The 25,992-nt window shown below is 41.7% G+C and overlaps 1 protein-coding gene across 2 annotated transcripts in view; it reads left to right on the plus strand.

Moving 5' to 3' along the window:
- The window catches only part of gcn1 (GCN1 activator of EIF2AK4), a 177,220-nt gene that overhangs the window by 4,451 nt on the left and 146,777 nt on the right, over positions 1–25,992 (plus strand). For both annotated transcript variants that reach the window (XR_011356331.1, XM_069933655.1), the window contains exons 2-11: positions 2,053–2,155; positions 2,856–2,919; positions 4,010–4,141; positions 7,294–7,402; positions 9,427–9,525; positions 19,886–20,020; positions 21,420–21,488; positions 21,789–21,897; positions 22,558–22,632; positions 23,835–23,963. Coding sequence is in view for 1 of the 2 variants with exons in the window: in XM_069933655.1 (XP_069789756.1) it covers positions 2,053–2,155; positions 2,856–2,919; positions 4,010–4,141; positions 7,294–7,402; positions 9,427–9,525; positions 19,886–20,020; positions 21,420–21,488; positions 21,789–21,897; positions 22,558–22,632; positions 23,835–23,963 (1,024 nt within the window). In the remaining variant the exon portion in view is untranslated. The remainder of the gene's footprint in view (positions 1–2,052; positions 2,156–2,855; positions 2,920–4,009; positions 4,142–7,293; positions 7,403–9,426; positions 9,526–19,885; positions 20,021–21,419; positions 21,489–21,788; positions 21,898–22,557; positions 22,633–23,834; positions 23,964–25,992) is intronic.

Consider the following 25,992-nt stretch of genomic DNA (forward strand, 5'->3'; position numbering starts at 1 on the left):
CTTATTATTCCAAATATAGCACAGATTTTCCTTAAATGCTAGCTTTATCGAAGGCTGTAAAAGTTGCTACATTTTGGCATTAGAATTTTCTTGTAGGTTACCCTAAATATTCCCAACTTTTAGCACAGCAAGTCCAATGTTAACCTCACCCAGGACAATAAAAGCCACACACTTTCACTGCAGGGTTTTGTTGTTCATAAATGGGTGCCATAGTGATGGTTGGAGATTCAAGGATGTTGGTAGAAGAGTGCACTCATTGGGGTATCTGAACAACCTTGAAATGGGCCAACTGGAGGCATGCCCTCTGTGCATGGGGGTCGGTGCTCCTGACAGGAGATTGTCCATGAAATGGTAACGGTCGCTCTTGGTAAGGACTTGCTTGCAGTGCCTGCACTTTGGAGAGGCCTACAAATGTCTATGCTCCTTTCGGATAGATCTCCTCTCCTGGTGTTTGAATTGCCTTTCTTTGCAATGTGAGCACTAAACCATTTTTGCAATGCTCAGCTATGCCAGTTTGCAGTTTCAAATTCAGACAATTCCTTGAATAACTTTCTTGAGTGGGCATTCTTCCCGTGTGACCCAAACTTTGAAAGATGGTGGACAATTCAGATGTGAAGGTTCAAGATTCTAGGTACCTTATTGTGATGTACACAAAATACACAAAAGTTGTTTTCCTTTGTTTACCCTGTAAAGGCACACAGGTACCACTTGTCCAATGTCCATATCAAGGTGAGAAAGGGAGGCAGTTCATCAAATGTCTGTGGATCCCACTGCCTTCTCTGTCATTATAGAAACCTAGAAAAATAGGTGCAGGAGTAGGCCATTTGGCCCTTCAAGCCTATACCACCATTCAATATGATCATGTCTATCAGGAGCTGGTTCCTGCCTTCTCCCCATACCCCTTGATCCCCTTACCCACAAGGGCCAAATCTCATCTACTCTTAAATATTGACAAGGACCTGCCTCAACTACTTCCTGTGGCAAATAATTCCACAGATCTACCACCCTCTGAGAGAAGAAATTTTTCCTCATCTCAGTCCTAAAAAAACTTTCCCCGTATCCTTAAACTGTGACCCCTGGCTCTGGTTCTTCCCAGCATTGGAAACAACCTTCCTGCATCTAGTCTGTCGAAACCCTTAAGAATTTTATATATTCCTTTAAGATTCCTCCCTCAATCTTTTAAATTCCAGAGAATAGTCTATCCAACCCTTCTTCATATGCAAGTCCTTCCATCCCTGGTATCAGTCTAGTGAACCTTCTCCGCACATCCCTCTAAGGTGAGGATGTCCTTCCTCAGATAAGGAGACTAAAACTACACGCAGTACTCCAGGTGCGGTCTCACCAAGGCCCTGTACAGTTGCAGCAGGATCTCCCTACTCCTGGACTCAAATCCTCTCGCTATGAACGCCAAAGGAGCATTCGCCCTCCTCACCGCCTGCTGCACCTGCACGCCCACTTTCAACGACTGATGCACCATAACACCCAAGTCTCTGCATTTCCCCTTTTCCTAAACAGATACCATTTAGATAATAGTCCTTTTTCATGTTCTTGCCTCCAAAGTGGATAACCTTGCATTTATCCACATTATATTGCATCTGCCATGTCTTGGCCAACTCGCCTAACTTGTCCAAATCACTCTGCACCCTCCTGTAACCTCTTTGGCCTCACAGCCTCCTGTCTGTTCCAGCGGTGAATCTGAGTTTGGGGCATCCATTTGTCCTCCTTGGCCCTTGGTTTTGAGCCCCCTCTGCAGTTTGCGGAGTTGAGGTCAAAGTGCGCTTTCCATTAGTAAATTTGGCATATTTTAAGGGCTTGTTCTTTTTCTATATTCTTATTAACATTGAAATTTCACATCCAAAAATACAGAGTATTAAAGGCTTGTTAAGATTAATTTTATCTTGTCCTTTGCTGGGCTCATTTAATTTATTTCTCATAAAGTTGCAGTAGAGTTGGAACTAGTCCTTTTCCTCTGCATCACTAGCTGCAGATCCAGCAAACCTGGATACCCTGCTTAGCAGAATACAAAATCAGAACTGCATCATTGTCTTCCAGGTTTCAGACACTCTCAAGAGGTTTGCTGCAAAAGTCACCACAGCCAGTGTGAAAGAGAGACAGCAGATACTTTCTGATTTGGGGAGCTGTGTTAACAGAAAAGGTAGGTAACTGCTGAACCATGTCTTTGACAGGGGTCTACAAGTAACCACATGTACCTTTGTTGGGGAGAAGTGTGGGCTCTAAATCTGAATTGTTGATTTGAGTGCGCAGTTAAGCAAACAGTAGGATTTGAGCAATCTGTCCTCACATAGGACAAGTATGCCAGGCTCTGGCAATGCTGGACAACTCACTGGCCGGGATACAGCCCTGAGCCTCCACCTCAGTGCTGAATGGCTACAATACTCATGGGCATCTTCTCTTTGTGGAGCCACTCAGTGCTTCATTGCTAGATTTGTGTCAGGCTCCAAGCCAGTAGTACTGTCAGTGATATATTTCTTCATATGTAATGCTGTGATGATCCCTTTTAGTGTGGATTCAGCTTGTACTCTCTTTCCAGGGGGACCATCCTGCACACTGTGTATGCCAGTGTAAACAGTGAGGTAAAGTAAGATGCAGTAGAGTGAGATGGAGGACAGTCTACAACATGGAAACAATGGAGTGAGGCAGTGGTTTAATCAACAATTTAGAGTGCAGAGATGTTTTATAATGACAGTAATGGTGTTGTAAGATGACAGGAAGCATGTGAGTTGCTTCATTGTTCACACAATGTGGAAGATTATGGTTTATTAGATAAAGACAGTACTAATGGACATGGTTATAAACCAAGTACAGATTGTTGCTGATGCTTTATGTCCTTTCAGATCTGCCTGATGCTGCTGTGAAAAGCTTGTGCAAACTTTTCTGCTTAACTCTTCATCGTTATAGGTGGGTGACAGCCATTTTGTCTTAAAGGGTATTCACTTGTGTAACTGCTAAAGCAGCAACTGTATGTTCTAAAAATGAGATTACGATTGGATTTGTTTTTTTGTTTTGTAGATACAATTTTTGTTGTGTATTCCATTAGCAGCTGCTTGAAGATGTCTGTTCCTATCTTTGGATTATCTACATGGATATCATCTGCTTCTACCATTCTTCCCCTGGCAGAATGTAAAAATAAAACTAGCCGCACAAGTCTCGCCATTATGAAGAAAACTCTCCAAGCACATGTCCAACAGATCAGAAACACTCTTCAAGAGGCAATGTGGATATGTCAAAGTCTACTCTCATGAAGTCTTCTGTGGACAATCGTCATTGGCACATCCACACCTGCCTCCTGAAGAGTCTTTCTGATCTGTCAGACATGCATTTGGGGAAAAAGGGACAAATAATCCCTCTGGAGCCCCTGGTGAATATACCTGTGAAGGAGTGGGATAAAATGATTATCTGGCTATGCTTCGAACAGAGCTGTGCAAGAGCATTTACTCCTCACTGGTGCAGTCAGTTTTATCGAAAGATAGTTAGAGAAGTGTGAGGATAGGTGACAATCGGAACAAATATCCTTTGGAACTTTGGTGAGAGCTGTTTTGTTACAAAGGTGAGGCTGGAGATCAGATTGAATGGGTTCTGACATGGAATTATGGGAAAGCCAGGCAAGGATTTGGGAGAGCATGTTTGTAGAAAGAGGGAGTTGTTGAGGTTGCAGTAATTTGGGGAAGGACAACTGAGGTTTTATTTGAAGAGGTTATTCTGATCACATTTGTCATTGTGGGAATAGACTTGGTGCAGTACCTTGGGGAGAACTATTTACAATATCAACTAATGTGGGGCCTAGGAATATCATTTGAGAAGATTAGTGATAGATCAGTTATGAATTTGTCCAAACTTTATCCAGTGATATTTCTTAGACCTGACTGTTGCTGAAGACTCCCCACTGTGCAAGTGGCAATTAATCTTCCATATCAATGGGCTGTTTCAATATTTTAAGTGAGGTGGTGTAGTCATGGAATTTATCAAACGGCTTATTGTCATTTGGCAGAGATGCAATGTCCCAGAGAGCTCTTCGGGCAGTTATTCAGCAGCTGGTCGAAAGTCATCCTGAGATGACAGCAAGACACCTGGTGCAGTGTCTACAATCAACAGGCATCATCTGTAAGAATGGCAGTCCAAGGTATGCACGGGGCAGAACAAAGACAATGGTTTATGCTTACAGCATAGCAACATAAGAAATAGGAGCAGGACTCGACCATCTGGCTTCAAACACTCTCCACCATTCAATGAAGTCATGGCTGATCTGACAGTGGAACCAGCTCCACTGATCTTACTGTCCCTGGAGCTGCCAGGACACCTTTTCTAATAGCAGGCCTGTGTTTTTTTTTACCATGTTACATACCAAAATGGAAGTGAAACAAAGCAGTGATTCAATATTCAAAGTCTTCTCCACAACACGCAGTTATTACAGTGGACGTTTGATTGTGTGAACAGACTTACCGATAATCACTTTGTAAAGTCTGGGAACTCCTTTACAGCAAGAGCCACTGCCACGAGCAGCTAGTCTTGCCCCAAGAGAGTCTGCCTCATGGCTTATAAATCATACATTTATACCTTCAGACCTCTTCCTTTCTCGAACAGACATATTCCTTGGGATTCATTAATAAGGGTTGTGCCCCTTACTCAATGGTTATTTACTGCTTTGTCATATCAGGAGGTCCTTATTAGTTCGAACTGATAACAAGAAAGAAAGGTGTGCAGCCAGCTTCTCTTCCAGTCAACATTTTAAAACTTGCATTCTCACAGTTAGCAGTTCAAACTTTGGGGCTCTAGCCAAGTTTATAGACGTGCTGTACATTGACCTGTGTCAGGCAACTGCATAGGCCAGTTTTACAAACTCTGCAAAGTGGCACCCAATCTATAGTTGATCCCTCCATTGTAGAGGAGAACGTACGGTGAACACCAAATGTAACACCCTAGATTGGAAGAAGTGCAAACGAACTGCTGCTTCACCAGAGAGAGTTGTTGGGTGGGGAAGGACTATTGTAATTTTCCTGCTGTGATGGTGGGAAGAGAAGAGATATAAAGGAACAAGTTTATCTCCTGTGGTTTTCTGTTTGTTGGATTCATGATATAGGTACACAATCCTTTATCTGGACATCTAAAATCCAGAAGCTCCAAAATCTGGCAAGTGGGAAGAGAGACGGCAGCGCAAGTCAGGCGGGCAAGGGCAAGAGACCGGCAGCGCAAGTCGAGCGGGCAAGAGACCAGCAGCGCGAGTCGGGCGGGCAAGGGGGGGGAAGACTGGCAGCATGAGTCTGGCGGACGGGCGAGTGGGGGAGATAGCAGAGCGACTGGAAGGGGGTGGGGGTGGATATCTGAAAAATCTAAAATTTGGAGCACACTGTCCCCCAAGGATTCCAGATAAAGATGTGTGTACCTGTACCTACTGACCTTTAACTGGAGGCCTTGAAGCCAAACAGTACCTTGCTCAGGAACCATTCTTGTCCTCTTGCTGAAAGGGTTGTGGATCTGTGCAAAGAATTCTTGGCGACCAACAGCGAACTAAATTATATACTTGTCCTCCCTGGATCTATTTTTGTTTTGGTGACTCCTAGTTGGTCTTTCTTTGTCAACACTAGTGTGCGAAACAGTGAGAAAGAACTCCAATTCAGTGGGTAATTTTTTTTTAAAAGGTGGAGGGGAAAATAATTCCGGATCAGGAAGATAAATGAACAAAGAGAGTAGGAACAATGACAGAGTATGTAGACATGATGGTCTGAAAGACCACCCCCTGTGCTATAAAGGTCTGATGTTATTACATTTTCCTCGGATCCTTTGGCATATTTCACTGAAATTAGGTTATCCTTGACATCTTTTAATTTTTATAAATGTTATCAATACAGCATGGTATCCCACCCAGAATACCCATGCTGCCCAATTACATTCAGCTAACCCTTTTGTATTGTGTATATGGAGTTGGAGAAAATCAGGGGACCTGGAGTAAACCCATGTGTGTCATGCGGAGAATGTACAAACTCTTTACAGATGGTTTCTATAGGAAGGTAATGGAACATAATTCTCAGTTTAGCCATCTTTGGATTTATGGCAGAGAACATGCATGACAACCCTGAGATTCTTTTTCCTGCGGGTGAGGCAGAATCACCACTTGCCACTTATTTGTAGGGCAAAAAAGCTACTCAACATACACATGTAGACAAACTTGACTGTGCAATGCAGAGAGAAAAATATAAAGTGTAAGAGTCCTTAAACAAGTCCCTGATTCAAGTCAAGTTCATTGTCATCTGATTGTACAAGTTCAACCTGATGAAACAGCTCTCTCCTGTCCTCGGTGCAAAGCACGCAGACACACAAGATATAACATACATACAGACAAACAGTACATCTGCAGGACAAGTATTTCATCCATATATTAAAAAAATTGTTTCATAAATATGAGTCTCTGATGGTTAATGTGAGCAGTTCCTTTGGTCTTTCAGCATTCTCACGCCCGTGGAAAGAGTTTGTTCTTCAGCCTGGTGTTGCTGGCTCTTTCACTTCTGTATGCAGGGTGCCCTCTTCAGACAACGATCCTGGTAGATCACCTTGATTGGAGTGGGTGGAGGGGGGGGAAAGGAGGGTGAAAACTCCAGTGATTCTCTCTGTCACTCTTGGATTGACCTCCCATCCATTTCTCTGCAGCAACCATGCCACTGACGAAGCTGGCCGGGATGTTCTCCATAGAGCTCCTATGGAAGGTTGACGTAATGGGGATTGAGTTTATTTTTAAGAGGTCTGATGGTGGGGGGGAGGGGGGGTAGCAGCTGTTCCTGAACCTTGTAGTGCCAGTCTTGTGGCACCTAAACCTCTTTCCTGATGGCAGCAACGAGAACAGAACGTGTGCTGGGTGATGTAGATCCTTGATGATTGCTGCTGCTCTCTGATGGCAGCGTTCCCTGTAGATGTTCTCGATGGTGGGTAGAGCTTTGCCTGTGATGTCCTGGGCTGTGTCCACCTCCTTTTGCAGGATTTTGGTGTCCCCATACCAAACTGTAAATGCAGCCAGTCAGCACACTTTCCACCACTGTGTTCACCGTGGAAATATAGTTTGCCAAGGAACAAAAGAAGAATTGAGAAAATATAAAATAACAAATGGGATCCTGAATGCCTGCATCTGTGGGGGTAGGAGCTTGGGAAACCTGGGCGGTATTTCCCCCGAGGTGCGAAGGTTCAGTGTGCTCAGTTTGTTTGAGCCACTTCAGGCTTGTTCAAATATTTGTGATGCTGGAACAATTTAAAATCACTGACACCTGAACCCTCTTTCCATCACAGTAAGAGCAGTGCATCAGCAGCATCCCTTGCTCTCAATTGGACACTACTGTTGGTCAAGACAGCCTTCACAGCACCTGAGAAACAAACAACAGAGACATGGAGAAAGATGGTGAGTGGATGTGAAATAGAAATGTTTCTGTGTAGTGACTGAGGAAAGGGCTGGGGATAAGCTTCATGCTTAAGAGTGCACTGTAGAAATGAAGCTCGCCAGACTTTTGCACCTTGTAAGGAAATAACTAGACCTGGATAAGTGAAATAGAGCGTGCTGTAATTTAATACAGGTATGTGCTACTTGACGTCCGATCGAGCAACATTCGACCGCATGTATGTCCTTGGTCCCATAATTATCCAGTTACCATGAACAAGTCTGTGGCAACTTAGAAAAAGTAATAGAAAATTGTAAAATGTATACCCACACTGATCTGACTGCCCTGCACTCTCCCCTCAGCTCCGTGTCGGTCCCCAGACTGATCCCATTGTCCCACTCTCTCCCCACAGCCCCGTATCGGTCCCCACATTGATCCCACTGTCCCACTCTCTCCCCATAACTCTGTTGGTCCCCACACTGATCCCACTGCCCCACTCTCTTCCCACAGCCCCGTGTCGGTCACCACACTGATCCCAACTTACAAATACAAAGTTTATAGATACACCACAGTATCCCATATAGCTTTGCTAAGTATATATGGTGTTAGCACAATGTCCACATTGCACAATGCCCAATTTCACAGAATGTATCATGGATGTTAAGCGGTGCATACCTGTATTCTGTACTGCTCACTTCACATTTTGGGTTGGTAGCAGAGTAAAAGTTTGCAGAATGGCAAACACCACAATTAAAGACAACAATTGCGGATGGAAGAGAAAAAAAAATCAAAACAAAGGTACAGCCATATCTATGAGGAGAGTGCGGGGGAGAAAGGATGGTTGCATGAAATTAGTCACCCAATGTAGAATGGCTTCATTCAGTCCTTCTAGTTGAACCATGAGCTTCTAGTCACCTGTCAGTTTAATTTTCCATCCCACTATCATGATGACCCTCTGCATTTGGTCCCCTGTGCTTGCTCTGTCAGTGCGCAATGTCAGGTTGGGAAGCAGCATCTCCCCTCCCTTCCGAGCAAACTGTAGCCCTCAGGATTTAATATTGAATTCATCTATTTTAGGTAACCTCCACCCATGCTCTCTTCATAGACTCTGGTTTTCAAAGTAATTCATCACCTTTTAGTCAGATATTCCCTCTCCTCTCCATCTCTCCTCCACAGCACAACCTTAAACACAAAATGTCTAATTTTTCCAGTTTTGAGGACCCAAAACATTTATACTTTCTCTCCCCTCTGATACTGCCCAATCTACTGAGCTTTCAGCATTGTTTGATTTTGTTTTAGAATTCCACCATCTTCAGGTTTCTTTTTTGTTCCAAGTTGAAGGATCTAACGTGAAGATTTCCCATTGGTTGAAATTGCCCAGCACCCCTTACAGTCAGAGAAAGAGAAGGAAAAGAAAGCCTCCCCCCTCCCCCCAGAATCGCTGAGCATTCATGGCTTTGCCTCCAGCGCTCCCGCAGCCGCACAGCCATCAGTCCAAACGATTAGAAGCCCGAGCTCCAGGTACAAACTTCTGACATGACCAGAGAGCTTCCAGCACCCTCTTGCATCCCGTTTCCGATACCTGGTACCCCGTCTCGGGCCATTCTCCAGCAGTCCGCAGCCTGGCGCAAGTCCAGTGACCACAGTCGCCCGCAGCCTTTGTGGGCTCCTCCCCTCCCATCACTAACAGCCCCACTGCTTGTGTATTTCTTCAACCTCTGAGCCCCTTGCTGCTCCTCCGTCATGACCATCATCCTGTGGGTCATGGCTTCTGCTTCTCAAACGAGGGCTGGTCACAGAAATTTAAAATAAACCACTGTCAACTCTTTTAACAGGCTGCTTATGCAGAGCTGACGTCAGGCAAACTGGATGGTTGGACCCCATGGGGGAGTACTGTGTCTCTGCTGGTCCGCACTAGTGGCAGCACTGCAATTTTTTAAATGTGGCCTGCTTTGAGGTTTATGGGATGTTTTATGTTGCGTTTTCTTGTTTTGCACTTGCCACCGCATGGGTTGCCCTTATCAACATGTGCTGTGCTTCCTGACAGGTGGAGGTACAGTGTCTGCTCCTAACTGAGGTCCTGGGTGGTGGGAACAAGCACACAGTGAATGGAGTATTGAAAAAGTTCAGGCAGCTGTGGAAAGAGGTAAGAAGGCAAAGTATCTCTCAAACCTAGTGACTGGGATGTTCCTTGATGTTGCAGAGGGTTGCTGCAGTGGGGTGATCCAGAAAATGCTGACACATTATCAGAATTTATTGTCATGAACATGTCACAAAATTTGTTGTTTTGCAGCTGTATTAAAGTACAAATATTGCTATCAGTTGGATTTAGAAATAAATAAATTGGTGCAAAAGATGAGAAAAAGTGATGTGTCTGTGGTTCATCATCCATTCAGAAATCTGATGGCTGTTTTTGTACCATTGGGTGTTCGTCTCAGGCTCATGTACCTCCTTCCTGATGGTAGCAGAGTGAAGTGAGCGTGGCCTGGGTGGTGAGGATCCTTGATGATGGAGGCTGCGTTCTTGAAAGACCACCTCTTGTAGATGGCTTTAATGGAGTGAAGACTAATTCCCAGGATGGTGCTGGCCGAGTTGACAACCCTCTGTTGCCTCTTCCTGTCCTGTGCCTTTGGCACCTCTATACCACACAGAGATGCAACCACTCAGAATGCTCTCCACGGTACACCTGTAGAAAGCTTAGTCGCTGGCGAGCCTTCTTGCATCGACAAGAAGGCCCCAAGATGGATATTCAGGATGGATGAGAAAGTGGAGGATTAAAAAAAACCATTCTGTATGGGTTGTTTTTGGATTTAAAGTGTCTGTATAACTAGTACTAAATTACCACCAGTGTATCATCTGCTAATAGCAGCACTGTTGAAATGAAATACATCCACACACGCACACACAAGGGTGAACCAGTAACTGACTTTATCTGAATTTCACGCGCTGCTTTAAGGGTGCGAGCCGCTTCCTGCCTGGAACGCGTTGGTCTCTGGGAGTGACATCAACGCATTGCGGAGTCGCTGTCTGCTCAGCGCTACACGACCAGGAAGTGGTGACATTACCTAGGCAACACGTGGCAAACACAGGCTTCCCCTGAGAATGGAAGGGGGGGCCCACGCCATCTTGTGACAACCGTGCGATCGCTCGGCCCACTACACCACCATATTTACTGAATGCTGATTACGTTGTATACTGTCATTTTGTGGCCATCAGTTGTTGAGATGCCACAACTGTGCATGCCAAGATTGAAGCTGATCAGACTTGGTTATTTGACGGTGCTGTTAATTTATTCTACACTCTCTTACCCATGCTGATGTCAAGCTACAATTATAGCATTCGGGGCGGATGAGGGGGAGCGCTTTATTTTGATGTGTGCATGAAGCAGAGCATTTTAATGAAATTATATTCTTAAGAAAACAAAGTGGGGTGTGGCAAGATGGCATAGAGGACAGACTTGCGATCCCACCCTACCTTAGCTAGTTTTTTAAGTACCTGTTTTTAAAGTTTATAAAAGTGATTAAAAATTGTATTTTTATTTTTTGGAACATTAGTGGGTTATAATGACTACTAATGTTAAAAAAAACGAAAACTCAATTGCAGAAGAAATGACCTTTTAAGAGTGCTGAAGAATTGAGGCCTACCTGCTTAACTGAAGCCACGGAGTCGACTTCGGGAATTCCCAAGACACAGAGGACCCCTGCCTGGCTGAGTATGACGCCTAGCTCGGTTGGTGCCAAGCCGCACGCCCGTGATGCTGGGCGTGTGGTCGACCCGGCTGAGAGAGGAGCCCGTGAGCCCGCGCTGCCGTCGGGTGGGCTGGGGACACGCAGAGTGGCGTCGGAAGACGCACCTGCGCAGTCTCTGGCCTTATCGGGCATGCATGGTACCTCTAGGGTTTGGGAGCTGTTGGATCGGGTGTGGGCTGTGGGGGGGGCATGAGCGGCCGCGTCCCAACGTGGTCGGGGTGCCGTCGTCGGGTGTTCAGGTCTGCAGCCGCACCGGAAAGGGTCTGACGACATTTGAAGAGGAAGAAGACTTACCTCTACTGGGCAGCACGCAGGGGCAATTGGAAATGGAGACTAGAGAAGGTAGGCCTCAAAAAGAGGCACTGAAATCTGGAATGGAGTCTGTGTGTGCTGTTTTGGAAGGGATTGCTTATCAAATGGATAATATGTTTAAACAAATGACTCAAGGATTTTTGGACTGCAGTTAAGAGTGATGTTAATAAATGTATAAAATCAGTGGACACAGTGCTAGAAAATTAAAAAAAAAATTAAAATAGCTTTTTTGAATGTAAAAATCAAGTTGAACGTAATAGGGAAAAAATGGAGAAAGTGGAAGATTCTTTTGTGGATTGGGGAATTCAGAAGGAATTATTGAAAAAAATTGATTCCCTGGAAAATCAAAGTCGAAAAAATAATGTGGTCTTCCAGAAGATATTGAAGGTTCCGATCCAATAAAATTTTTTAAGAAATGGATTCCCGAGATGTTGGGCAAGGAGTTTTTTTCGGAAGGCCTAGAGTTGGACCAGGCACATAGAGCATTGTGGAGGAAACCACTTCTGGGACAACTGCCACGGGCGGTCTTAATCCGTTGTCTGAAATATCAGGACTGAGAAATGATACTATGGTTGACGGTGCAGAAGGTACAACAAAGTCAAACTCCAATAATGATTCAAAATAACTATTTTTTTACGCAGATCTGAGTCAGGAGATTATGAGGTGACGTCGGGAATTCAATTCAGCTAAAGTGTTGTGGCGGAAGGGTTACAAATTTGCTTTTCGTGTTAAAAATCTTTTATGGTAATTTTCAATCTCAATCTTTTGAAAATGACCATGATGAATGAAATTTTGCTAATTCACTACCAGAGTTGCGAGGAAATGGTCGATCCTCACCGCCGTCGCCTAAAAGGAAGGCAAATAAAAATGGGAATGGGAAGAATGGAAAGAAAGAAGTGTTAACTCAAAATCTTATTGACATTGAAGACCCAGAACAATCATCGGGATTGGAGTCAATGGGTTGAATATATTTATTTGATTATGTTGATGTGAATAATGTATTTCTGTCTGGGGGTTGGTGGGGGTGGTGAATGGCACTGAAATCTTTGATAGTCGTCTGCCACTAGTGGGGTTTTTTTTAGAGTTACGACCTTTGGGTAGTTTTTTTTGAGTTAATAAAAAAAATTTGTTTTGAATTTTTTTATTTTTAAAAAATATTTAGGAGAAGGAGAGTGATTTTAAGATATAAGGGAAGCGATTTGTAGTGAGTGTTAATTTGTAGAGATGTCTAATCTGAAATTTGCAACTTTTAATGTGCAGGGGTTAAATAACCCGATTAAGTGAAAACAAATTCTGGCTTGTATTAAGAAAATGAAAATTGATATTGCGTTTTTGCAAGAAACACATTTGACTGAAAAGGAACATCTCAAATTGAAGAGAGATTGGGTTGGTAATGTTTTTTTTTCTTCCTTTAATTCCAAGGCAAGAGGTGTAGCGACTTTAATTCATAAGAATTTGCTCTTTGAATTACAATCTATGGAAGGCAATGCTGGGAGGGTTTTAAGGGTGAATTGTAAAATTTTTGCTGAATTTTAGACTTTGCTTAATGTTTATGCACCTAACGTAGATGATGAGCGTTTTATTTCTTATGCTTTTTTATTGTTAAATCAGGCTAATGAAAATATTTTAGTTGGGGGAAATTTCAGTTGTGTTCTGGATCCTTTATTAGATAGATCTCCTAAAAGTATAAAGAAATCAAAGATGGCGATACAAATTGGGGACTTGATGAAAGACTTAAATTTGTTGGCTATTTGGAGAAGGGTCAATCCGACAGAGAAGGATTTTTCTTTTTATTCGTCTCGACATGATTCATTTTCCAGAATAGATTTTTTTTTAGTATCAGCACATTTACAAGGAAGGGTATTACAGACAGAATATAAAACCAGGGTTATATCAGACCATTCTTTATTATTTTTTTCTTGTGTAAGTTCAGAAGTGGTACGTTCATCTTATAGATGGAGATTTAACACAATGTCGGCAAAGACTCAGAAACCTGGCCAGGAATCCTGGGCAAGCATGGTGTCGGCAAGTGCAACGACAACGGGCGCCTCCTGTTGGAGCTCTGCGCAGAACAGCGGCTTGTCATTACAAACACTCTTTATCAGCAGAGGGACAGCCTGAAGGCTACCTGGATGCATCCCCGATCCAAACACTGGCACCTCCTGGACTACGTCCTGGTGCAAGAAAGAGACAAACGAGATGTGCTCCACACCAGGGTCATGCCCAGCACGGAATGCCACACTGACCACCGGCTTGTTCGCTGCAAGCTCAACCTTCACTTCAAGCCAAAGTCCAGGAACAGTAAAGCCCCCAGAAAGAGGTTCAATGTTGGAAACTTGCAGTCAGACGAAGTGAGAGGAAACTTCCAGGCAAACCTCAAAGCAAAGCTCGAGGATGCAATCCGCCTCACTGACTCGTCCCCTGAAACCCTCTGGGATCAGCTGAAGACTGCCATACTGCAATCCACTGAAGAGATACTGGGCTTCTCCTCCAGGAAAAACAAGGACTGGTTCGACGAAAACAACCAGGAAATCCAGGAGCTGCTGGCAAAGAAGCGAGCTGCCCACCAGGCTCACCTTCCAAAGCAGTCCTGGCCAGAGAAGAAATGAGACTTCCATCGCGCATGCAGCCATCTTCAGCGCAAACTCCAGGAGACCCAAAATGAGTGGTGGACTAGCCTCGCCAAACGAACCCAGCTCAGTGCGGACATTGGCGACTTCAGGGGTTTTTACGAGGCTCTAAAGGCTGTGTACGGCTCCTCACCCAAGTCCAAAGCCCGCTGCGCAGCTCAGACGGCAAAGTCCTCCTCAGCGACAAGATCTCCATCCTCAACCGATGGTCAGAACACTTCCAATCTCTTTTCAGTGACAACCGCTCAGTCCAAGAATCTGCCCTGCTCCAGCTCCCTCAACAACCCTTGAGTCTAGAGCTGGATGAGGGCCTTACCCGGGAAGAGACATATAAGGCAATTGAACAACTGTAAAGTGGCAAAGCAGCAGGTATGGATGGAATCCCCCAAGAGATCTGGAACGCTGGCGGCAAAACTCTGCATGCCAAACTCCATGAGTTTTTCAAGCTCTGCTGGGACCAAGGAAAGCTGCCTCAGGACCTTCGTGATGCCATCATCATCACCCTGTACAAAAACAAAGGTGAGAAATCAGACTGCTCAAACTACAAGGGAATCACGCTGCTCTCCATTGAAGGCAAATCTTCGCTAGGATTCTCCGAAATAGAATAATACCTAGTGTCGCCGAAAATGTTCTCCCAGAATCACAGTGTGGCTTTCGCGCAAACAGAGGAACTACTGACATGGTCTTTGCCCTCTGACAGCTCCAAGAAAAGTGCAGAGAACAAAACAAAGGACTCTACATCACCTTTGTTGACCTCACCAAAGCCTTCGACACCATGAGTAGGAAAGGGCTTTGGCAAATACTAGAGCGCATTGGATGCCCCCCAAAGTTCCTCAACATGGTTATCCAACTGGACGAAAACCATCAAGGTCGGGTCAGATACAGCAATAAGCTCTCTGAACCCTTCTCCATTAGCAATGGCGTGAAGCAAGGCTGCGTTCTTGCACCAACCCTCTTTTCAATCTTCTTCAGCATGATGCTGAAACAAGCCATGAAAGACCTCAACAATGAAGACACTGTTTACATTCGGTACTGCACGAATGGCAGTCTCTTCAATCTGAGGCGCCTGCAAGCTCACACCAAGACACAAGAGCAACTTGTCCGTGAACTACTCTTTGCAGACGATCCTGCTTTAGTTGCCCATTCAGAGCCAGCTCTTCAGCGCTTGACGTCCTGTTTTGCGGAAACTGCCAAAATGTTTGGCCTGGAAGTCAGTCTGAAGAAAACTGAGGTCCTCCATCATCCAGCTCCCCACCATGACTACCAGCCCCCCCACATCTCCATCGGGCACACAAAACTCAAAACGGTCAACCAGTTTACCTATCTCGGCTGCACCATTTCATCGGATGCAAGGATCGACAACGAAATAGACAACAGACTCGCCAAGGCAAATAGCGCCTTTGGAAGACTACACAAAAGAGTCTGGAAAAGCAACCAACTGAAAAACCTCACAAAGATTAGCGTATACAGAGCCGTTATCATACCCACACTCCTGTTCGGCTCTGAATCATGGGTCCTCTACCGGCATCACCTACGGCTCCTAGAACGCTTCCACCAGCATTGTCTCCGCTCCATCCTCAGCATTCATTGGAGCGACTTCATCACCAACATCGAAGTACTCGAGATGGCAGAGGCCGACAGTATCGAATCCACGCTGCTGAAGATCCAACTGTGCTGGTAGGTCACATCTCCAGAATGGAGGACCATCGCCTTCCCAAGATCGTGTTATATGGCGAGCTCTCCACTGGCCACCGAGACAGAGGTGCACCAAAGAAGAGGTACAAGGACTGCCTAAAGAAATCTCTTGGTGCCTGCCACCTTGACCACCGCCAGTGGGCTGATATCGCCTCAAACTGTGCATCTTGGCGCCTCACAGTTCGGTGGGTAGCAACCTCCTTTAAAGAAGACTGCAGAGCCCACCTCACTGACAAAAGACAAAGGAGGAAAAACCCAACACCTAACCCCAACCAACCAATTTTCCCTTGCAACCGCGGCTGACTGTCCCGCATTGGACTTGTCAGCCACAAACGAGACTGCAGTTGACGTGGACATTACCCCTCCATAAATCTTCGTCCGCGAAGCCAAGCCAAAGAAAAAGAAAGAAAATGTTGAAAAAACCAGAGATTATTACCTTATTAAAGAACAGATCACTTTGTTCTTGACTGAGAATGATAATTCTGTAGATAGTTGTTTTGTGTTATGGGATGCACTAAAAGCTTATTTAAGAGGGCAGATTATTAGTAATACTACTAAAGTTAAGAAACAGTGTATGGCAGAGAGTTTAGAACTGGAGAAGCAAATTGCTGAATTGGAGAAGAAATATCAGAAAGATGTGACAGAAGATTTAAAAAAAAAATGCTTTTGGCTAATCTTAAACTACGTTATAACACATTGCAAACTTATCAATTTGAGCGTTTAATTAATTGAGCGTTATTACGAGTTGGGTGAGAGAGCACATAAACGTACTTGCATGGCAGTTAAAGAAGGAACAGGTTTCACGGATGATTAAAAGAACTCAATAGTTACCTATAAACCTCAGGAAATTAATGACCAGTTTTATTAATTTTATCAAAAATTATATACTTCTGAGGGGAAACAGGATAGTGGTTCTATTGAATCTTATTTATCCAAATTAATGTTACCAGCATTAAAGGAGGAAGATGCTGTGGAATTCGAAGCTCCATTTACAGCATTTGAGATTAAGGAAGCTATACAGGCGATGCTAAATGGAAAGTCACTGGGGGATGATGGATTTTCTGTGGAATTTTATAAAATTTTTCATGAAAATTCATCCTCTTTGTTTGAGGATGTATTACAACAAGTAACTGAAGAGCACGAGTTACCAAAGTCATGCTCCAGTGCTTTAATTACTGTAATTCCGAAAAAAGATCGAGATCCGTTGCAAGTGTCTTCATCTAGACCTATTTCTCTACTGAATGTAGATTATAAAATTATAGCAAAAGTGTTAGCAAATTGACTTGCCAAGTATTTACCTAAATTGATACATTTTGATCAAACAGGTTTTATTAAGAATAAAAACGCATTAGATTAAGATCAATTAAGAGTGGGGGAGATTCAAACTATAGGGCATGGTTTAAGATTGAAGGGGGAAAATTATAAAAGGAACATGAGGGGAAATTTCTTTACGCAAAGGGTGGTAGGGATGTGAAATATGCCTCCGGCAGACATAGTTGAAGCGGGATCATTGGTTACATTTAAGGATAGACTGGATAGTTACATGGAGAGGAGCGGACTGGAGGGGTATGGACCAGGTGCTGGTCAGTGGGACTAGGAGGGTGGAAATTTGTTACGGCATGGACTAGTAGGGCCGAACTGGCCTGTTCTGTGCTATAAGTGGTTATATGGTTATAATATCCTTCAATTGATTACTTTGGTCAATGCATATCGACAGCAGCCCGACCATCCAATGATTGTTGCGATTGAAGCGGAAAAAGCCTTTGACAGGGTTGATGGGAATTTTTATTTAAGGTGTTCGACAAGTTTAAATTTGGCCCTTTTTATTGGTTGGGTTAGAGCTTTATATACAAACCCGATTGCCAGGGTGGTGACAAATGGTCAAGTTTCATTACCATTCAAATTGATGCATTCGACTTGACAAGGGTGTCCATTGTCACCAACCTTGTTTGCATTGGGTATTGAACCCTAGCTCAAACAATAAGACAGAATGAGCAGATAAGAGGGATGAGAGCTATGGATGAAGAGTATAAGATTAACTTATTTGCAGATGATGTTTTGATATATTTGACAGACCCAGAACGATCATTGCTGCATCTGCAGGAATGTTTATTGCAATATGGAATATTATCTGGATATAAGGTTAATTGGGATAAGAGTGAAATTTTGCCAGTTGGAGAAGGAGATTATTCAGAATATAAAGATATTATAAAATTGAAATGGTCTGATAAAATTAAATATTTAGGAATAATTGTAAATGCTGATTATCGCTCTTTATATAAATTAAATTATGTTCCTTTACTAAAAAAAATTAAAGCAGATTTAATTAAATGGAGAGATCTCCCATTAACTTTAATTGGTCGAGTTAATTGTATTAAGATGAATATTTTTCCTTGAATTCAATATTTATTTCAATCAATACTGTGTCCTCTTTCAAAGGGATTTTTTCAGGATTTAAATAAAACAGTGAGAGAATTTTTATGGAAAGATAAATTATTGCGGGTAGCATTATATAAACTTACTTGGAAGTATGCGTGAGGTGAGCTTCAATTACCTAATTTTCAAAATTATTATGAAGCAGCCCAGTAGAAATTTATTAGTAGATTGATGGATTTGGACCAAACCCCAAGTTGGGCGAAAGTTGAGTTGGCTTGCATTTCTGAAATTGAGGTGCATCAATTTATATATCGATGGAATATAAATTTGTTGCGGGAATATAATATGCCAATATTAAAGGATTTATTAAAGGTGTGGACTAAAAGAAATAAGATTTTAGGATCAAAAGATAAATTGTCAATTTTAACCCCATTATATAATAATCAGCTTATTCCTTTTTCAATATTTAATAATTATTTAAAGAGTTGGGATTCTAAAGGTATAAAGACATTGCAGGATTGTTTTGTAGAAGGACAGTTTCTTTCCTTTAATCAATTGAGGGAACATTTTGATATTGCTGAAAATTCTTCGTTTGTTTATTATCAACTTCGAGCTTTGGTGAAAGATATGTATGGTAGAGAGATGACTACCTGTATTGACTGAATTTGAATCTTTGATTTCTTCTATACCAAAAAAGGGTTATATTTCTGTTATGTATCAAGTATTACAAGACAATATGGATAAACCAGAATGGGAGAAGTCTAAGCTTAAATGGGAAAATGATGTAGCTTTTGTTTTTCTTGAAGATTATTGGGCAGATATGTGCTACGACAGTGTAACTAAATTGACGAATGTACGGTATGGAATTATTAATTATAATATTTTTTATATCAGTTATATTTAACCCCAGAGAAATTGACAAAATATGGTTTTAGTAACTCGGATTCTTGCTTTAGATGTGGTGTATGTACTGGTACTTTTTTTACATGCTGTTTGGTCTTATGTTTATGTACAACCATTTTGGGAAGAAATTAGGTTAATTTTGAAAAAATTATATAACATTGTTACCATTAGGTCCATCTATTTTTTAATGGGTTACATGGTTCCTTTAAAGGGATTAAGGCTGGATAAATTTCAAATTGCATTTGTACGTTTAGTACTGTCTGTCATTCAAAATGTGTAGAAAGTACATGGAAAGATAACACAGTGATTAATATAATGCGATGGCATAATGAATTGAAAACTTGTATTGTTATGGAAAAAATTACATATAATTTGCATGATAATTGTTTTTTTTCATCAATAAGTGATTACCGTATTTGGAATATATGCATTTAGATGTACTTTGATGTATTATATATTTTTCCTTTTTAGCTCTCCTTAAGAGAGCCAGCTGATAGGGTGGGAGGGTATTTTTTTTCTCATTTTGTTTTTTTTCTCTGTGTTTATGTTTTTAATTTTCTTTTTATATACAATTATATAAAATTACTTATACTGATTTTCTATTAATGATTTTTTAAAATAAATAAAGTTTAAAAAAAAATAAAAAGAATTGCAAACTTATCCACAGGATGTTTCAAAATGTTTTGCAGAGCTTGTAAGAAACATGAGTTAACTTTTTTTGTCTCAATGGTTTTCCTGTGATTTGGGGCAAAACATTTGAGAGTCATGCAACTTGTTCATTACCAAAGGATTAACTACTTTAGTTGTCTTATATTCTACTTAAGCTTCTACTTCCTTTCAGAACTCTGAACTTGCACAGCAATATCTGGCTACAATTATGGGGCTGGAGCCAAGCCCAATGCATTTGGCTATGCTGGGAGTACTGATTCAGTACTGCACTGACCAGAAAGACTTTGCCAACATCAACAAATATAAGGTATGTGACCTATGCACATTGAGTGTGTGACCTTGCAGCTTTGGAGCATTGATTGTTTTGCTTTAGTGGGCTACTTAACTCACTCATCCAGAAAGTTGACTTATCTTATTTGTTGGACTGCAGTTTTATTTTCATGTGTATGTCATAGGATATGGCAAATTTCAACATTTATAGACAATGAGATGAGGAAAGAAACTGAGACATGAAACATTAGAGATGAAATTTCAAGAACTTTGTGAGAGGTGACACACTTCAAAACAGTGGTTTTCATCCTTTTTTTCCCCCCACTCACATTCCACCTTACTAACCACAGACCACCTATGCCATAAGGAATTGCATAAGGTGGTAAGTGAGGGGGGTGGGGGGGGGAGAAGGTTGAGAACCACTACTTTAGAAAAATGAATGGAAAATTTTAAAGGAGGCAGCATCTTGGAAGTTTGTACAGAAATCTGTAGGTGGCACAGCAAGGTGAATCAGCAAAGTGAAGTTCAATTAGGCCCTTGCTGAAGGGCTCCAGCTCAAAATGTTGGTGATCTATCTTCACCTTTGCTACATAAAGGCACTGTTTGACCTGCTGAGTTTCTCCAGAATTTGTGTGTGTTTTTTTCACTTCACCACGGTGTCAACAGAATCCTGTGTTTTACCTTCAATGAGGCAATGTTGGCTATGAGTGTTGTAAGGAAAAGCAGGCTTGAACATTCCAATAATTAGATAATTGGTGTCTGTTTATTAATGGCATTTAACTTTATTTCATAATTCTTAATACCCCTACCCATCATAGAACGATTAATCTCTTCATTTAATATTTCATCTTTGTCCATCTTCCTTGACAAATTTTTGAGATCATCCCAAATGAATTTCCATAATCTTCCTATGAAGCAGTACTACCTGTTTTCATTTTGCACAAAAATATCAGGGAAACTCAGCCCAAAATATGGGTTGTGTATCTTTATCTTTGCTACATAAAGAACACTGTGTGACTCCCAGCATATTTGTGTAGCCTACAATCACAATGTGTGCAGACTGTTGTTTAACTACCTACTTTCATTCCTGATTTGTCTTGACTCTATTTTGAAAGATTTTGCTCTTGTCCTAGACGCCAACAGAAGAAGTCGTTTCTCCCTATATCCATGAACTTCAACTAAAGTATGCTTTGGCCTTCTCAATACAAAGGATTAAACCCAGTCATCTACCTTGTACTCTACTTGTGGAGAAATTTGGTGATGCTTTGAAGTTCTTGGGAGATTCCTGAACTTGTTAATTAGGCAATGCAATGCAACGAATGATGAATATTTATCTTGTGCTCTATTTGGTGATTTGTTTTCAAATGATGCAGTCTGATGTTCCGGTCAGATTCTCCTGGAGAAAAGCCTGAAGAATTATTTTGATTGTATTGCAGAATAGCATTTTGGAACTCTATGTGAAGACAGTCCTCTTGAGCAAGATAAAACCTCCAAAACACCTTCTGGTGAGGAAAAATTTGTTACCATTCAAAATATTGTTCAACAAACTAGGCTGAATAAAATCACCTCAGAGTTTCTTTGTTAAATTGGCAATTCCAAGTTTGTGTTTAGCATTGTAGATGTGTTTAACAGGAGTGAAATGTTCTCCTTATTTCAGACTTCACTGAATTAGTTGATGAATAAATTGGATTCCAAGTTACTCAACCTTTGCTCTATATGCATGTAACGGCATGAACAAGTTGTTTTTTATTGCTTGATACAGTGCAGATAGGTTCAGCTGCTGAGATTTTGTGGTTTCCACACAGGAACGCTGTGAGCCTCTACTTCGCCATGTATCCCATCAAGAGTTCAAGGATTCTCTGCTCCCTATGGTGCTTAAATCTATTTTGCGCAACCCTGAAAATGTAATTGAAAGTAAGTAAAATGCCTGCAGTGCTGCAGTACTTTGTCCATCCAAGTTTTCTCGAGTGGTATCAGTGGTATCAGTTTGCTCACTGGCTAAAGTTCGGTCACTGGTGTGTTGCTCAAATTAGAAACTTATAATGAATATTATGACTTGACCGTACATGCAAACATAATCGGGGTTTGTAACAGGAGTCATTGAAAGTTATTTTTAGTCTACCTCACCCTACCCAAACCTTATCCTGCCAACCTGCAGCACTAAAATTTATTATAATTTGCAGAGATTAGACAACTTGATAGATCAGGGAACAAATTAGACCTCAAATGTAAATATTATTTTCAATGAGGTTATAGGATCTTTATCTAAAATGGTCTTTTTGGCAGTATTCAATGTTGTGAGTTCAGGTCCCACCCATGGGGCTTAAAACAGATATATTGTGACACTAGGGCTATTCCCAAAGGCTGCTTCACAGATAGGGTGCTGCATTTCCAATGCTCCAATCATGACTGCACTTCAAAAATAGTTTATTAACTGTAAAGCACTTGGGATGATCCAAACGTTTGAGGATTGCTCTATACACACACTATCTGTGCTTTAATTTCTTTTGAAGGTAGTGATGTGTTGAATTTCTTTTTACTCTGACAATGAGTTTCTGGATTTGTTCTCAACAGCTATCTCCTACCTACTATCTTCAGTCACCCTTGATCTAAGCCAGTATGCAGTGGATATTGCTAAAGGTCTTGCAGGTAAGTGTGAAATGGAGAGCTATATTTAATTTGATGATTTATACAGATTTAGTATCTTGCATCATCTTTAACGATGTCTGATAATGTCTCTTGTAATGGATAAAAATTTTGGGAGAATTGGATAATATTTGGGGAGAATTTGTAAGATTTAGAGTAGGTTACATACATGCACACATTTTAAAATGGATCTTATTTGAAAGACTAAAGAATTACTGAAGATTTCTGGAGAATGTAAGCACATTTCACAAGTAGGTGTTAATTGAACTGACGTCATAAAATGAATGAACTGGAGCCAGGATAGCTACAAGTACCTTTCTGCAGGGTGCTTACAGGAAGGTCACTCCTGGGGTTTGTTTATCTAACAACAGCTTGACCAGAAGAAAGAACGCACGTTTTTTGCTGAAGAAGGTGGGGGTCTTGCAAGTGAGTGAGTCACATGGGTTTGCTGGAAGTTTTCAGTTGGAGAGAGGGAGAGAAGAGAAGCTCTCTCAGTCAGCTAGTGTGTATGACAAAGAAAAGCAGCTGAACAGTGCAAGCCAGGAAGAGCTGGTTTGGAAAGAAAGTTCCAGAGTGGCAGATGGCTGGAAGTACTATCTGTCTGATGTTTCTCTTGGAATAAGAGGAATGGAACTCTGTGATAGCTTGAAGAAAGAAGTTACCATCTGGAAAACCCTGTTGTGGCAAGTTTCATCACCTCATTTGTGGAAATCCTGGAACAATAAATCTCTCTCTGCAAACCCTACAAGAACCTTCCTGAGCGGTAAATGTTTATCTTTCGAGCACCAAAGCCTGGTTAACTTCATACATGTTGAATTCTGTGCACAGTATAAGAATAGCCTGCATCCAGAACTTGGAAGAAGGAGAAGTGAGATTGAACTGTGAACCAAAGAACTTTTCTTAAATTTACACACACATTACATACACATGTGCTTAGAATTAGAAGGGGGTTAATTTGGGTTAGTGAAGTTGAGAGTTAAAGTTTGATTCCATTTTCATGTTGAAAGTTGATTAAAAGAAACTTTTATTTAAAAACCACTTGTCTTTGTGAATGTCTATTGCTGCTGGGTTTTGGTGTCCTTTGGACTCGTAACACTCTGAATTGTGGTCCAGCTAAACCTGAAATCAAAATTTAAACTAATTTATATCTGTTGCTACAAGAAATTGATGCACGACATTTTAACTATTTTGTTTTCTTTCTCCAGGCCAGTTGAAGTCCAATAATCCTCAGCTGATGGACGAGGCCGTGATAGCTTTACGCAACTTGACCCACCAGTGCAGTGACCCGTCTGCCGCAGAATCTCTCGTGAGACACCTCTTTGCCATTCTTGGAGGTAATATCTTTTCAAGTAAATCTAGGAAACCCTCTTCACTCTCGTGGGAGATATCAGCTTCCCGAATACTTACTGGCACCTCCTTAGTCCAAAGGGTTTAGATGGGGCAGAAAATGTTGAGTATGTCCAAGAAGTATTTATGATACAGTATGTAAACTATCCAACTAGAGATGTCTTTCTGGTTCTGGGTAATGAACATGGTCAGGTGATAGGACTCATGATCTAAGATTCCAAACTGTATCCAAATATGGTGTCTTTCCCCATGTTCAATGTGCCCATTATCCCTCTTCTCATTATTTCCCTTAACAATACAGTGGATCTCCCCGCCCCCCCCCTCCCCCCCACCCCTTATCCGTGGTTTCACTTTTCGCTGTTTCAGTTACCTGCGGTCAATCGTGATCCGAAAATATTAAATGCAAAATTCCAGAAATTAACAATTCATAAGTTTTAAATTCACGCCATTCTGAGTATCATGATGAGATCCTGCTCCGTCCCACCCGGGGTGTGAATCATCCCTTTGTCCAGTGTATCCACATTTATACGCTCTCCACCTGTTAGACACTTAATAGCCGTCTCTGTTAACGCGTCGACTGTCGTGGGATCACAGTGCTTGTGTTCAAGTGACTTTTTAAAATATTGTTATAATTGTTCTATTTTATTATTAGTTATTGTTGTTAATCTCTTACTGTGCCCAATTCATAAATTAAACTTTATCACAGGTATGTATGTGTAGAAAAACATAGGATTCGGTACTTTTCACGGTTTTGACATCCACTGGGGGTCTTGGAACATATCCCCTGAGAATAAGGGGGCTACTGTACTCATGATCCAATAATTTTCTCTTCTGCAATATGCTTCATTACCTCTTCATTATCACAAATTATGTGATCTTTCTAATAGTAATATTAATCACATCACAGCCACTTCCCCTCAAAGGATTTTGTGCTATAATTGGAGATAGGGATTTGCAGATAAAATAATTCCAGAAAGTTAACAGAGAATTCACTATTTTGTCCTTTGATGTGAAGGGAATAATGTGCAACTTTATGAACCATTTCCATCACTTTAATAAAAGCTTTTGATGACGATGGGGTAAATCTATAATTTGCCATTGGGGAAGGTAAAGCAAATCTTTTGTAATTTCATTATATAATATTACACATGAAGGCTGTACAGTGATCGGGACCAGGGTTCAAATCCTGTGCCGTCTGTAAGGAGTCTGTACATTCTCCTCGTGTCTGTGTGGGGGCTCTGGTTCCCTCCCACTGTTCAAAACATACTGGGGATGTCGGTTAATTGGATGTAAATTGGGCGGCACAGACACGTGGGCCAAAATGGCCTGTTACCGTGCTGTATGTCTAAATTTAAATTTAAATTTTAAGAATTTTAAATGTTTATGGCTGGCAGTTAGTGTAGCTGTTAGTACGACACTATTACAGCTCCAGTAATCTGCTGTCTGTAGGGAGTTTGTACGTTATCCCTGTGTCCATGTGAGTTTCCTCCGGATGCTCCGGTTTCTTTCCACGTTCCAAAACATGGGGTGAGAAGGTTAATTGGTCACATGGATGGTTTTGGCAGCACAGGCTCCTGTCTCAAAATTGTTACAATGAGATAAAGCTCTGTTTGATTGTAAAGGATACTTTGGTGTTATTTGGAGAAGGGTTTCCAATTTCTTCCAATACTTGAGATCGTAGCAGGGCAATGAGAAATGTGTGGGAAATCAGGCAAATATATTGAGATCTTGAAATGGGGAAATCATGTTTCACCAATCTATTGGGGTTTTTGAAAAGTTCCATGTGGATAAAGGGAAGTAGTGGATGCACCATATTAGATTTACAGAAGGTATTCATAAAATGCCTCAGCAAAGGTGACTGTGAATGATAAAAGCTTGTGACTAGGCATTGGTAAGAGACCGCAGAGAAAAACGTGTATCTGAGGAATCAACTTTTTCACAATTTTGTAAGAATCAAGGGACCAAAAGTATGGAGGCTGGTTTTTGGTGAGTGGCAATCATAATTCAAGGTGTAGC

The sequence above is a fragment of the Narcine bancroftii genome, chromosome 4 (genome assembly GCF_036971445.1).
Source record: "Narcine bancroftii isolate sNarBan1 chromosome 4, sNarBan1.hap1, whole genome shotgun sequence".
Classification (NCBI taxonomy): domain Eukaryota; kingdom Metazoa; phylum Chordata; class Chondrichthyes; order Torpediniformes; family Narcinidae; genus Narcine; species Narcine bancroftii.